General features: G+C 56.0%; 1 protein-coding gene across 1 annotated transcript in view; it reads left to right on the forward strand.

Annotated features, from left to right (window-relative positions):
• CARD14 (caspase recruitment domain family member 14) overlaps nt 1-14,561 on the forward strand; it is a 66,615-nt gene that overhangs the window by 48,158 nt on the left and 3,896 nt on the right. The window contains exons 16-26 of the mRNA XM_063617312.1: nt 955-1,071; nt 3,759-3,901; nt 4,106-4,200; nt 6,633-6,696; nt 6,933-7,125; nt 10,571-10,697; nt 11,004-11,244; nt 12,644-12,707; nt 13,045-13,159; nt 13,854-14,024; nt 14,338-14,459. Coding sequence (XP_063473382.1) covers nt 955-1,071; nt 3,759-3,901; nt 4,106-4,200; nt 6,633-6,696; nt 6,933-7,125; nt 10,571-10,697; nt 11,004-11,244; nt 12,644-12,707; nt 13,045-13,159; nt 13,854-14,024; nt 14,338-14,459 — 1,452 coding nt within the window. The remainder of the gene's footprint in view (nt 1-954; nt 1,072-3,758; nt 3,902-4,105; nt 4,201-6,632; nt 6,697-6,932; nt 7,126-10,570; nt 10,698-11,003; nt 11,245-12,643; nt 12,708-13,044; nt 13,160-13,853; nt 14,025-14,337; nt 14,460-14,561) is intronic.

Consider the following 14,561-nt stretch of genomic DNA (forward strand, 5'->3'; position numbering starts at 1 on the left):
AGAGCTGGGCCCCAGGGTGGCCCATGGAGGCACTGGGAGGACAGGCAGGGTCCCAGGCTGGGCCACATGCAGCACCTGCAGAGACGGCCCAGTGTCACTGTGTTGACCGACACACTGGCTCCACGCGTGGATGGTGCCGTGAAACCTCGAAGGCGCCCAGTAGACAAGTAGAGTCTGCTTCCGTATCATAGAATGGGGAGCTTAGCGGAAGGTTCTGGAACCTGTCGAGTGTGGTGATGGATGTGGCAGGCGGTGTTTGAAGCTGTCCACAGGCAGCCATTTGCAGTGTAGATGCTGCGTTCCTGAAATGCTTAAAAGCCCAATGTCCGAGAGTGGAAAGACAGACCTACATGTAACGGAGGGAGCGTGTTCCCAGAAAGCCAGAATTCTTAGAAAGCCTCTCATTCTGGGCTGGCAGGCAGCTCCAGCTCCAGGCCCCTGGGGAGGCAAAGGAGCTCCTCCCTCCGCACACAGAACCCACCCGGCCCTTCCTTCCTCACCCCTACATGGCAAGCGTCCCACATCGACGGTGGAAATACACGTGTGCACGCAGAGAAAAAGCCTCCTGGGGCGGGCACCAACACGCAGGCTGTGCTCATTCTGAGTGTGAGATGACGGGGGGATTTTATTTTCTTCTCTAACTGGTTCTGCTTCCCTTCCTCCAATTTTCTGTGTGTGTATTATATATTATTCGTAGATCTAGTGAATCACATGTATTCTAAAAGAAATGAAATGCTGTGTGTCCAACTGGTTTCTTTCAGTCTCGTTGATTGGCAGTGCCTGTGATCCTGTGATGAGCTCGGAGGACAGGGACACAATTATTTTCCCTGGAAGCTGACGAGAGGAAACTGCTGGGGAGGGTGAAATGGGTGGTGCTGACCGGGTAGAAACTCCACAGGCCTCAAAGGGGAGACTTTCCTGAATTAACCAGCCTGTCTGGCCTGTGTTTGGCAGCTCAAGCAGGAAGCCAGGACCAGGGAGCCCTGTCCACGGGAGAAGCAGCGGCTGGTGCGGATGCACGCCATCTGCCCCAGAGACGACAGCAACTGCAGCCTCATCAGCTCCACGGAGGTACGGCCGCTCCTCCCGCCTCCCTCACTGCCTTGACCCTCTGGGGCCAGCCCAGGGGCTCCTCTGTCAGGACGAAAGTGGGCCTCCTTCCACCCTGTCCCCACAGGGAAGAGGTTGGTGTGATTGTGAGAGTTTTATTTTATTTTTTGAGACAGAGTCCCCTCTGTCACCCAGGCTGGAGCGCAGTGATGTGATCTTGGCTCACTGCGACCTCCACCTCCCAGGTTCAAGCGATTCTCTTGCCTCAGCCACCCAAGTAGCTGGATTACAGACACCTGCCACTATGCCCAGCTAATTTTTGTATTTTTAGTAGAGACGGGGTTTCAACATATTGGCCAGGCCGGTCTTGAACTGCTGACCTCAAATGATCCATCGGCCTCAGCCTCCCAAAGTGCTGGGATTACAGGCATGAGCCACCGCACCTGGCCCTATTGCAAGAGTTTTAAACATCAGAGGTCGATTCTGTCACAGTCCTGGAGCCCAGAAGTCCAAAGTCAAAATGCTGACAGGGTACCCGTCTGAAAATCCTATTCCCAAAGAAGGTCACATTCACAACTTGCAGGGTGGACATGAGTTTCCAGGGGACCCGATTCAACCTGGCACAGACAGTCCCCGGACATGAGTTTCCAGGGGACCCGATTCAACCTGGCACAGACGGTCCCCAGACATGAGTTTCCAGGGGACCCGATTCAGCCTGGCACAGACGGTCCCCGGACATGAGTTTCCAGGGGACTTGATTCAACCTGGCACAGACGGTCCCTAGACATGAGTTACCAGGGGACCCGATTCAACCTGGCACAGACGGTCCCTAGACATGAGTTACCAGGGGACCCGATTCAACCTGGCACAGACAGTCCCCGGACATGAGTTTCCAGGGGACCCGATTCAACCTGGCACAGACGATCCCTGGGATGCTGGCCTCACTGTGGTTTCTGCAGACTCAGGTCCCTGGCATCTGCCCTCACCCTTTGGCAAAGTAAAGAGGTGGTCCCACCATAGTGGGCATGTGGCATGAGGATGCTGGGGTCAAAGCCCCAGTGCCACAGGATGCTGGGAGCTGGGAGGGAGGGAGGGTGAGAGGCGGGCGAGGCTGACATCCCTTTGCCATGCCTTGGGGTGGACCTGGTGTTTCCTTCCTGGACCATCCCAGCAGTGCCCCAAGAGCAGCAGGCCCAGGCTCACGTGCCCCCTGGCCACTCAGAGAGCTGGGGGAGGCCAGGATCTTCCCCAGAACACTGAGTGCACACATGGGGAAGATTTCACTGTCAGTGCTGGGCCTCCTTGGGCCAGGGCAGTCTAAACCTTCAAATGAATTGACTCTCGCATCTGCCTTAACACCCCCTGTGCCTCCCATTCCCCACAGGACAGAGTCCAGCCATGTTTCCCTTCCCTAGGGGTGGATTGGGTCGGGGAGGGAAGGGACCTCAGGTGCTCAGAACTGGCTCCCAGTAGCTCTGCTCACCAGAACACACCGTCCTCATTCACCAGCCTCTGGGGCAACTGACCGATCAGCTCTCCTCCAGCCACTCTCCTTCTGCCCCAGCTTTCTAATCTGGCTGCTCTAGGGGGACTGCCTCCTACTTCCTGGGCTCTCTGCGGGCCACTGCGCTGTTGCTCTCTCTCTGTCTGGAATGTGCCCCCCGCCCCAACACACACACATACTCCACCTCACTCCTCTGTCCATGCCACTTCCTCCAGAGAGTCCGCCCTGGCCTCCCTGCCCTGCCCATGTCACCCACAGCTCTGGAATGCCTCACTCCACCTCACTGGTCCATGGGTGCCCATTGGTTCCCCCACCCCAAGGACGGTGCCTGTCCTCAGATGTACATCTGACACTGTCAAAGGACCTGGCACATAGTATCTGCTCCAGGAATGCTTATGAGTGAAAGAAGGGGCTGGATTCAGACCTACCCCATACACCTGGTGGCCTCAGTGCCTTGCACATCACATTCGTCAGTATGCACTCTGAATGCCACCTCCCCTCCCTACCCACTCACTCAACCTCTCTGGGCCTCAGTTGCTTTGTGCATTAGTTCGTTCTCCTGCTGGTGATAAAGACATACCTGAGACTGGGTAATTTACAAAGAAAGAAGTTTAATTGACTCACAGTTCACAGTTCAGCGTGGCTGGGGAGGCCTCAGGAAACTTACAATCATGGCAGAAAGCACCTCTTTGCAGAGCGGCAGGAGAGAGAATGAGTGCTCAGCAAAGGGGGAAGCCCTTTATAAAACCATCAGATCTGGTGAGAACTCACTCACTCTCAACGAGAACAGCACGGGGGAAACGGACCCCATGATTCAGTTATCTCCACCTCGTCCCACCCTTGACATGTGGGGATTATTACAATTCAAGGTGAGATTTGGGTGGGAACACAGGGCCAAACTGTATCACTTTACATGTAAAATGGGACAGCAATGCCACCTTACAGATTTATTGTGAGAACTAAGCCAAGCAGCTAATAGTGGGCCTGACATACAGCAGGCGCTAATTGCATGTGACCCCAGTGTCTGGCATACAGCAGGCGCTCAGTGCATGTGACCCCATGTGTGTCCTTCCTTCCCCTCCTGCTGCCTCCTCTCCACTCAGTTCTCACTGTGGCTCACTCTCTCTACACCATTGGGGAGGAAGGGAGGAGTCTCGGGGTGTCCTTGTGCGTGCCCCACTGACCTCTGCCCTCTCTCCTCCAGTCTCAGCTCTGGTCGGACCTGAGTGCCACGTCCAGCCGCGAGCTGGTGGACAGCTTCCGCTCCAGCAGCCCCGCGCCCCCCAGCCAGCAGTCCCTGTACAAGCGGGTGGCCGAGGACTTCGGGGAAGAACCCTGGTCTTTCAGGTAGAGCACGTGTGGCACTGGGGTCCTTCCTGGCAACTTACCAGAGACACCAACCTAGACCTCAGGGCATCTGGGTATTGCAGGCAGCAGCTCCTGCCCTTGAAGCCCCAGAACTGGCAGGTGCTGGGGGCCAATGCTTGGGGCGTGGGGACTCAGAGGGAGCAGGTGATGCAGTCTGAGCCTGCTGCTTCTTGTGCTTTGCAGCAGCTGCCTGGAGATCCCGGAGGGAGACCCGGGAGCCCCGCCGGGAGCTAAGGTGGGCAACCCACACCTGGATTATGAGCTCCTAGACACGGCAGGTGAGCTCGCCCAACCCTGAACCTCCACAGCAGTCCATCTCCCCTGGGCAGAGCAGGGAGCTGATGAGAAAGCCGGGGCCTCTCTCCAGGGAAAGGGCAGATAGAAGCAGAGCTCAACTTCTGCCCTGGGCCTTGACCTTGGCCTCGACCTCGCACTTTGGGAAAGTCCCGCCTGCCAGCCAGCATAAGCCAAAGGCTGGCTCTGCTCTGTCTGCTGGCGTCCTTGTGTTTTTCCCTGGAGCCAGGGGAGTTGTGTTTGATCCACGCCCCGCTCAGCACCCAGCCCCCTGCTCTGATCTGTAACGCTTGGGCTTCCCAGTGGTTTCAGAAGACAGCAGGCAGGGTCACTTAGTGGTACCAGACTGAGGCGAGGCACAGCATGACATCTACCTGCGGGGAGCATCTCTCCTGTCAGGCGCTGGCCGTAAGGCCTCGTGCTTCTCCTGTGGCTCATTTCTGTTTGTGAGTGAACCAGCCCTCTCTCCTTCCCAAGTCCATGGGCCCGTCACGAGTGGGTGCCTTAGCCTTTCCACCTCTGCGCAACTGGCTGCCAGCCTTGGGCCTTGCACACAGTAGGTGCTTTGCTCCCCATTTGGAATTCACCCCATGGCCACCAGGGGCCGCAAGTGCCCTGCGCTGCCCCTATGCCTTCTGTGGGTCGCATGACCAGAAACCTTCATCTTTGGGGACTCATATACGTTTTTATTTGTAACAGTGATAAATCGAGAGAGTCCACCCAAGGCGTATCAGATGTGAGATGAGAAGAAGGGGCTTATTACTCTTTATTTTTCCTCTGTGAGGATTCTGCCTAATGCCCTGGTTGCATGTACTTTTAGTGGAATTGACCTCAGACACATCCAGAGTACACACCTCATTTCATTGGCTTTGAATGTGATCCCAGTGGGTTTTTGCCTGTGAGCCAGGCCTAGGGAACTCTCAGGTCTCTGCTGGCCCTGGCTCTCCTGTGTGGTTCACAGAGTGAGACTTGCAGCTGTGGACCCTGGCAGGCTGCTCCCTGGCTTGGGGGCTCACAGGCTGTACAGTAAAATGCTAGAGCTTGGGAGACCCTGGGGAGCCTCTAGTCCTAGGATTGACAACTCAGACCTGCCACCGCCAGCTGGGAAGCAGAGGGGTCTGGGGTAAGGAGCAGGCAGCCGCTGGCCAGTGCGAGTGATTGCGGCCACACAGAAATGCAGGCCTGTGTGGAAATGCAGGGCAGCGTGGAAATGCAGGCCAGCGTGGAAATGCAGGGCAGCGTGGAAATGCAGGGCAGCGTGGAAATGCAGGCCGGCATGGAAATGCAGGCCAACATGGAAATGCAGGCCAGCGTGGAAATGCCGGGTAGTACAGTAGTGCAGGTCTGGGTAGAAATGCAGGTCTATGTTTGGGAGGCCAAGGTGGGTAGATCATGAGGTCAAGAGATTGAGACCATCCTGGCCAACATGGTGAAACTGTGTCTCTACTAAAAATACAAGTCAGCTGGGCGTGGTGGCACACACCTGTAGTCCCAGTTACTCAGGAGGCTGAGGTAGGAGAATCACTTAAAGCTGGGAGGCAGAGGTTGCAGTGAGCCAAGATTGTGTCACTGCACTCCAGCCTGGCAACAGAGCGAGACTCCATCTCAACAACAATAACAACAACAAAAGAAATGCAGATCCACATAGAAAGGCAGGCCAGGGTCGGGTGCGGTGGCTCATGCCTGTAATCCCAGCACTTTGGGAGGCCAAAGCGGGTAGATCATGAGGTCAGGAGTTCGAGACCAGCCTGGTCAACATGGTGAACTCCCGTATCTACTAAAAATACAAAAAATTATCCGGGCATGGTGACACATGCCTCTAGTCCCAGCTACTCAGGAGGCTGAGGCAGAAGAATTGCTTGAACCCGAGAGGCAGAGGTTGCAGTGAGCCGAGATCATGCCACTGTACTCCAGCCTGGGCGACAGAGTGAGACTCTGTCTCAAAAAAGAAAGAAAGAAAGACAGGCCAGTGCAGTACAGGCCCATGCAGACATGGAGGTCAATGCAGTAATGCAGGCCAGTCCTGAAATGCAGGTCCATGCAGCAATACAGGTCAGTGTGGAAATGCAGCCCCAGGGTTACAGCAGATACTTTTTCAAGTGAAGCCAGAAATCCAGATTTTAGGTGAAACCTCCCTGTCTTTCAAATGTTGGCAACTCACTCAAATATCACAAAATAGCATGTGGTGGCCAGACCCTCCCAGTTGCAGCTCCTCACTAGTTATAGTGATTTTAGGAAAGATGAAATCAGGGTCCCAAGCACTGAGGAAGGGGTGGAGGAAGAGAAAGTTTAGCCTCAGCACAGAGGATGGAACAGGCAGGGGGAGCCTGAGGCTGAGGGAGAAGGGGCTGAGGTTACAGGACGCCCCGTCAGCAGTGGGGTGACCAAGACCTATGAGCTCTTGGCTTCCTCCCAGACCTTCCCCAGCTGGAAAGCAGCCTGCAGCCAGTCTCCCCTGGAAGGCTTGATGTCTCAGAGAGGTAAGCAGGAGGTGGGAATCCTCCGAGGCTGGCTGGGGAACCAGGGCCAAGGGGTGGCAGAGCAGAGGGTGACTGTCCTATCACCACTGGGAGGTGACAGCCTTTCCAAGCACATGGGGCCATGGAGGGGGAGGAGAAGTCCAGAACACCAGGGCCAGAGGGAAGCAATGGGGAGGTGGCCTTGCCTGCTCTCCTGCTCTGGGCAGTGCACAAGCCGGTTGTCTCCCGGCCTGCAGCGGTGTCCTCATGCGGCGGAGGCCAGCACGCAGGATCCTGAGCCAGGTCACCGTGCTGGCATTCCAGGGGGATGCATTGCTGGAGCAGATCAGCGTCGTTGGCGGGAACCTCACGGGCATCTTCATCCACCGGGTCACCCCGGGCTCGGCGGCGGACCAGATGGCCTTGCGCCCGGGCACCCAGATCGTGATGGTGAGCCGCGCAAAGCCCCTCCTGTCCCCTGGGCTCCTCATGGGGGCAGCAGCAGCGGGTGGGGTGACCCAGGCAGACTTCACTTCCCCCAGACGATGCAGATCCACTCTAGGCTGGGCTGACGTAAAGCGTTCCGCTCATTTATAGATGAGAGTCGTGCTGTGCGGAACCCAGCACGCCACCCGTGGTGGCTGCTGCCATGCCGCGCTTCTGACCAGGGGTCTTTGCATGAGGCCCCTTGACAAGGCTGTTCTGGGTGGTCACTTTGGGTGTGTACAGTAAAATACACGTGACATAAAATTCACTATTTTAACCACTGGGGCATTTCTTTTTTTTTTTTTTTTTTTTTGAGACGGAGTCTCGCTCTGTCACCCAGGCTGGAGTGCAGTGGCGCAATCTCAGCTCACTGCAAGCTCCGCCTCCCGGGTTCACTCCATTCTCCTGCCTCAGTCTCTCTGAGTAGCTAGGACTACAGGCGCCTGCCACCACGCCCGGCTAATTTTTTTGTATTTTTAGTAGAGACGGAGTTTCACCGTGGTCTCGATCTCCTGACCTCGTGATCCGCCCGCCTCAGCCTCCCAAAGTGCTGGGATTACAAGCGTGAGCCACCGCGCCTGGCCTTGGGGCATTTCTTTTCTTTCTTTTTTTTTTTTGTTTGTTGTTTTGAAACAGGGTCTCACTCTGTCACCCAGGCTAGAGTGCTGCGGTGCGATCACAGCTCACTGCAGCCTCAACCTCCCCAGGCTCAATTGATCCTCCCACCTCAGCCTCTTAAGTAGCTGGGACCAGACCACAAGCATGCGCTACCATGCCCGGCTAATTTGGGGACATTTTCTAAAACTTTTTTTGTTGTTGTTACGAAACGCACAAAACTGCTGAGAAGATAAATGGACACAAATGTACAACCTGGCCGGGTGTGGTGGCTCACGCCTATAATCCCAGCAGAAGACTGAGGTAGGCAGATCACTTGAGGTCAGGAGTTTGAAACCAGCCTGGCCAACACGGCGAAACCCCGTCTCTACTAAAAATGCAAAAATTAGCCAGGCGTGGTGGTGGACGCCTGCATGGGCAGGGGGTGACTTTGATGTGGCCTGAAAGCAGAATTATTAAACTTTAGGAAAAAAAAATACTTCTGAGCACAGTGGTGCATGCCTGTAGTCCTAGCTACTCAGATGCCTGAGCCCAGGAGATTGAGGCTGCAATGAGCTATGATTGCACCACTGCACTCGAGCCTGGGTGACAGAGCAAGGCCTTGTCTCAAAAAAAAAAAAAAGAAAAGAAAAAAAGGCCGGGCACAGTGGCTTAAGCCTGTAATCCCAGCACTTTGGGAGGCTGGGGCAGGCAGATCACCTGAGGTCAGGAGTTCGAGACCAGCATGGACAACATGGTGAAACCCCCTCTTTACTAAAAATACAAAAACAAAAAAACAAACAAAAAAATAGCCGGTATCTATAATCCCAGCTACTCAGGAGGCTGAGGGAGGAGAATCACTTGAACCTGGGAGGCGGAGGTTGCAGTGAGCTGAGATGGTGCCACTGCACTCCAGCCTGGGTGACAGAGTGAGACTCAGTCTCAAAAAAAAAAAAAAGAAAAGAAAAGGAAAGCACAGTGCTTTCTTAATATGAAAAAATTTTAAACCAAGAAATGTGCAAGATGGGCTTCACCTCATCCCAGGGGCTTCACCTCATCCCAGAAGCTCACACTGTGGCCCCCAGGAGGGGACTGGGGATGGGGGCTCCAGGGTGGGAAGGTGAGCACAGAGGCGGGGAGAGGATGCGTCTGAACCCCTCAGGCAGGAGTGTTCCATGCACCCCTCACTGCCCCCTTGGAACAGGCCGTCCGAATGCTGAGCTCCCCAAGAGCTTGAATGATAGCACGTGGAACTCCTAATCCAAGCATCCTTCATGTCCTCCACATGACCCAGAAAGCCTTTCTTTACATGTCTTTTCTTTTGAGACAGAGTCTTGCTCTGTCACCCAGGCTGGAGTGCAGTGGCACAATCTTGGCCCACTGCAACCTCCACCCCCTGGGTTCAAGCGATTCTCTTGCCTCAACCTCCCACGTAGCTGGGATTACAGGCACCTGCCACCACACCTGTCTAATTTTTGTATTCTTAGTAGAGACAGGGTTTCACCATGTTGGCCAGGCTGATCTCAAACTTCTGACCTCAAGTGATCCACCCACCTCAGCCTCCTAAAGTGCTGGGATTACACGCATCAGCCACCATGCCCAGCCCTTCTTTACATTTCTAGTTGTCCTTTTAAGCAGCAGTCCCCAACCTTTTTTGGCACCAGGGACCGGCTTCATGGAAGACAACTTTTCCACGGACCGGGTTGTGGGGGGTGGTTTTGGGATGGTTCAAGCACGTTACATTGATTGTACACTTTATTTCTATTATTATTACACTGTAATATGTAATGAAAGAATCATACACTGAACCATAATTCAGAATCAGTGGGAGCCCTGAGCTTGTTTTCCTGCAACTAGATGGTCCCATCTAGGGGTGATGGGAGACGGTAACAGATCATCAGGCATTAGATTCTCTTAAGGAGTGTGAAACCTAGATCCCTCGCATGCACAGTTCACAATAGAGTTCAGGCTACTCTGAGAATCTACTGTTGTGCTGAGCTGACAGGAGATGGAGCTGAGGCTGTAATGCTCACTCGCCCACCACACCCCTCTTGCTGTGTGGCCCGGGTCCTGACGGACCATGGACCAGTACCAGTCTGTGGCCCAGGGGTTGGGGAACCCTGCTCTTAAGGTTCCCAATTATCAGCTCTGAGGTAGTTCAAGCAACAGAGCCCCTTGACGATGTTCAGGGAGATAGTCCCGATATCCTAAGGGGGCCAATTTGATTCTAATGGTGTTAAAACACATGTTAATTTTTTATTGTAAAAATATCTACTTTCCTAAGCTTAGAACAATATTGAGAAGAAATGAAGTGGATGGAGGAAGCCCTGGGGGGTGGGCCTTCACAGTGGGGAAGGCTGTGGGTGGAGAGCCAGGGCATCGGGTATGTGAAGGCCAGGGATGCCACTCAGCATCCTATAGGGCCCGGTACAGGCTGCAGCAGCACAGAATGATCCCAAGGCTAAGAAACCTCTATCTAGAATGCTCTTGAATGTTCTAGAACCAAGGTCCTTTCTTTTCTTTTCTTTTTTTTTTCAAGACAGGAAAGTGCTTATCACAAAGAACCCCCAATCTCGACTGGGGAAGGGTTAGCAGTTGACTCTCTGGCCAGGACCATGTGTAGCATGCATCACTAGAGGCTTGAAGGCCCTGCACAGGCTCTGGTGGTGCAGCTTTGTTTTGGCCAAGGCGTGCAGGCAGTGGTCCTACTGCAGGGCTGGCCCGCACCTCACCTCAGTGCCCTCAGCGCCCTCCGCATCCTGGCTGGATTCAGAGTCCCGGGGGAAAGAGACTGACCTTCTCAACTTGCCCTCAGGTTGATTACGAAGCCTCAGAGCCCTTGTTCAAGGCAGTCCTGGAGGACACGACCCTGGAGCAGGCCGTGGGGCTTCTCAGGAGGGTGGACGGCTTCTGCTGCCTGTCTGTGAAGGTCAACACGGACGGTACACACACCACTCCTGTCGCGTACACAGCTGCCTGGCCAGTCTCCGTGACCCTTAAGTCCCTGGTGGCTCTGCACGCCCAGCAGCCAGGGTCCCCCCAGAGCCAGGAGAGGATCAGCCAGACTGTGCCCCAGGTCCCCGGGAGGCCCCCAAGCCAGCTGGAAACCTCCCACCCACTGACTCCAGTGCCAGAGCGGCTTCTGAGACTGGGAGGTCCTTCCTTCTCTCCTACTTTAATTTTCTGCAACCTTCCTCGCAGGGGCTCATATCTGTGGCTCATCTGTGTCTCATGTCCCCTTTTATCAGGTTATAAGAGGCTACTCCAGGACCTGGAGGCCAAAGTGGCGACCTCGGGGGACTCATTCTACATCCGGGTGAACCTGGCCATGGAGGGCAGGGCCAAGGGGGAGCTGCAGGTGCATTGCAACGAGGTCCTGCATGTCACTGACACCATGTTCCAGGGCTGCGGCTGCTGGCATGCCCACCGCGTGAACCCTTACACCATGAAGGATACTGCCGCGCACGGCACCATCCCCAACTACTCCGGGTGAGCAGCTGCCGCGAGCTCGGTGCGTCCCCAGAGAGGCCCACAGGGAAATGGCACCGAGCCTGCCTCGGCTTCCTCCTCCTGCCCAGCAATAGAGGGTGGGCGTGGTGAGACCCCCCTAAGGAAGGAAGCCTGCCAAGGTCACTGCTGAAGATGTTGTTTCTTTGTGATGGATGCCTTATATCTTGCAAATGAAATGTTCATTCTAGAACATTCTAGATCTGGGTTTCTTAGCTCTGGTACCATGGACGTTTGGGGCTGGATCCCTGTCTGTGGTGGGGCCGTCCTGGGCACTGCAGGATGTTGAGCAGCATCCCTGGCCGCCCTACCCAGGATGCCGGGAGCACTCCCATGCCCCAGCTGTGACAACCAGAAATGTCTCCATAGGTTGCCAAGGGCCCCCTGGTTCTCCTAGGACTGTCTTGGTCTTAGCACTGAAAGCCCCACTTGCAGGGAAGCCCCTCGGTCCTGGGTAAGCAGGGACAGCTGGTCACCCTCCCTGGGGAGTGACATTGCCCCCTGCCTTGCTCCGTTGAAAACCATTGCTCTAGGCTGAGCGTGGTGGCTCACGCCTGTAATCCCAGCACTTTGGGAGGCCGAGGCGGGTGGATCACCTGAGGTCAGGAGTTCGAGACCAGCCTGGCCAACATGGTGAAACCCCATCTCTATTAATACAAAAAACTTAGCTGAGCGTGGTGGCGGGTGCCTGTAATCCCAGCTACTCAGGAGGATAAGGCAGGAGAATCACTTGAACCCGGGAGGCAGAGGTTGCAGTGAGCCGGGATTGAGCCATTGCACTCCAGCCTGGGCGACTGAGTGAGACTCTGTCTCAAAAAAAAAAAAAAAAAAAAAAAAAAAAAGAAAAGAAAATCATTGCTCTAGATCAGCCTATGGGAGGCTCCAAAGTTCAAGTTCACAGAACACACAGTGCTAGAAAGCCTGGGTGTTGAGCTCAGCACCCCCATCACTCATTGCAAACTCAAGTCCCCTGGAGATCAGAGCCAGCAGGTCCGGGGAGAGGCCTGGCACTCTGCATTTCTAACAGCTCTCTCGGTGACTCCAGGCTGCAGGCCAGGGACCCACCATGAATACTGAGAGGTCTTGGAGTGGGGCCCTGTACACTGGCTGCTCAACAGCACCCCCCAGGTCCCGCCCCAGGACAAGTAAATCAGCCTCTCCAGGGGTGGGCCGAGGCCCTGGAGTCTTTTGAAAGCTCTGGAGACTGGGATGGCAGCCAGGGTGGAGCGCTCCAGCCTGCAGCAAAGGGGTGTGTGGAGCTCTAGGTGGAGGGCCTCCTCTCCCACCCAGCCATCTCCCGCACTCTCTCCTGCTTGGCTCTCCCCTGCCCTGCTCCCCCGGCAGAAGGCAGCTGGGTCAGGGCCTCTCCTGGTCTCTGCAGGGCTCAGCAGCAGCTCATAACCCTCATCCAGGACATGACTCAGCAGTGCACCGTCACCCACAAGGTGAGGCTCCAGGGAGGGGCCTGGACCCCAGTGGGGTGGGCTGGAAGAGGGGCTCGGTGCTGGCAGGGAGGCAGGAGGCACTGTGTGGAGAGTGTGGGCTGCTGATTGGAGGAGGGGACCCCACCCGTCTCTCCTCTGCACCCCTTCAAACCAGGGCAGGGTCTGCAGCCCCCGCCTAGCCTGCAGGCTCTTGCACAAGTGCAGACACACCTCAGGCTGCTCTCAGAGCATCTGTGCCTCTGCATCACTCCCAGGTCGCCCTAGTGCCAATCATCTCCCCTATTCCTGTTGATGGCTTCAACAACTCCTCCTCATCCCTTCTCCATCCCTCCTTTAGCCGTCTTCTGGGGGACCACAGAAGCTGGTCCGCATCGTCAGTATGGACAAAGCCAAGGCCAGCCCTCTGTGTTCGTCCTTTGACAGGGGCCAGTTGGACCCCAGCAGGATGGAGGGTGAGGCCTGGTGAGCTGGCACAGGGGCTGCTGGCTCCAAGTGGGTGAGGGGCTTTGGGAGCTGCTGCTAGTTGGTCAGCTGGGGCAGGGGGATGCCACTCATTTAGGCCAGGATCTGCTCTTCAAGAATCATGGGGCTGGGTGCGGTGGCTCACACCTGTAATCCCAGATACTCGAGAGGCCGAGGCAGGAGAATCGCTTGAACCCAGGAGGCAGAGGTGGCAGTGAGCCGAGATGGTGCCACTGCGCTCCAGCCTGGGCGATAAGAGCAAAACTCCGTCTCAGGAAAAAAAAAATTTTTTCAGGAGAGGAGTACAGGACAGAGGGAGGGCTGGAACCCTGTGCCCTGGAGGATGGCTGAGGAGAAGGGTGCCACTCTCCCAGATCCTTTGGAAGGAAGAAAACCCTGGCTTCTGCCATCCTCCCTTGGGCCTAGAGGAAACAGGATTAAGTTGCAGGATGCAAAGCGGTGCCTTGAGAGCCACAGAGCTGTGTAACCCCCATGCAAAGGAGCCGCTCAGCCAGGGGCTATGGAACTCAGAGCGAGTCCGGTGACCTCTGAGCCTGTGCCCCTGGGATTCTAGGTGTTGGGGCTGCCACAGTGAGCAAAGCAGACCCAGTCCCTCCGGGGGCAGGGTGGGCTGGCTGGGGGCTGCCGCAGCCTCACCCACCCTCAGGATCCTCTCCTCCGCAGGCTCCAGTGCGTGCTTCTGGGCCGAGAGCTGCCTCACCCTGGTGCCCTACACCCTGGTGCGGCCCCATCGACCCGCCCGGCCCCGGCCCGTGCTCTTCGTGCCCAGGGTGGTTGGGAAGATCTTGAGCGAGAAACTGTGCCTCCTCCAAGGGTTTAAGAAGTGCCTGGCAGGTATGCTGTTGCTTGGGAATCCCTCCACCCCTTCCACCTTCCCTCCCTCCCTCCCTCCCTCCTGCCCTTCCTCCCTCCTCCTTTCCTCCCCCACCACGCACATTCCCACACTCACCTGCTGTGTCCAGATAGTTCAGGATGGAGATGCAGGGCACAGAGCGGGGCGTGCAGGGTCAGGTTTGTAAAGTGGACACCCTAAGAAGAGCTTCTCCCAGGGCTGGCAGGGTTCACGGGGACAGGGGTGTTTACCATGGGACTCCCTTGGACCCCCATGCTGCTGGTATATGATGGCCCCGTCCGATGTCACCTGCAGAGCACTTGAGCCAGGAGGAGTATGAGGCCTGGAGCCAGAGAGGGGACATCATCCAGGAGGGAGAGGTGTCTGGGGGCCGCTGCTGGGTGACCCGCCATGCTGTGGAGTCCCTCATGGAAAAGGTGAGGACAAAGGCGGGGTGGGCAGGGGAGCTGTCCTGGGAAGAGTTTCGGGAATGCACAGGAGGGGGATGACATAAAGGTGCAGGGACCGACCTGAGACCT

This window comes from Symphalangus syndactylus, chromosome 14 (genome assembly GCF_028878055.3).
Source record: "Symphalangus syndactylus isolate Jambi chromosome 14, NHGRI_mSymSyn1-v2.1_pri, whole genome shotgun sequence".
Classification (NCBI taxonomy): Eukaryota; Metazoa; Chordata; class Mammalia; order Primates; family Hylobatidae; genus Symphalangus; species Symphalangus syndactylus.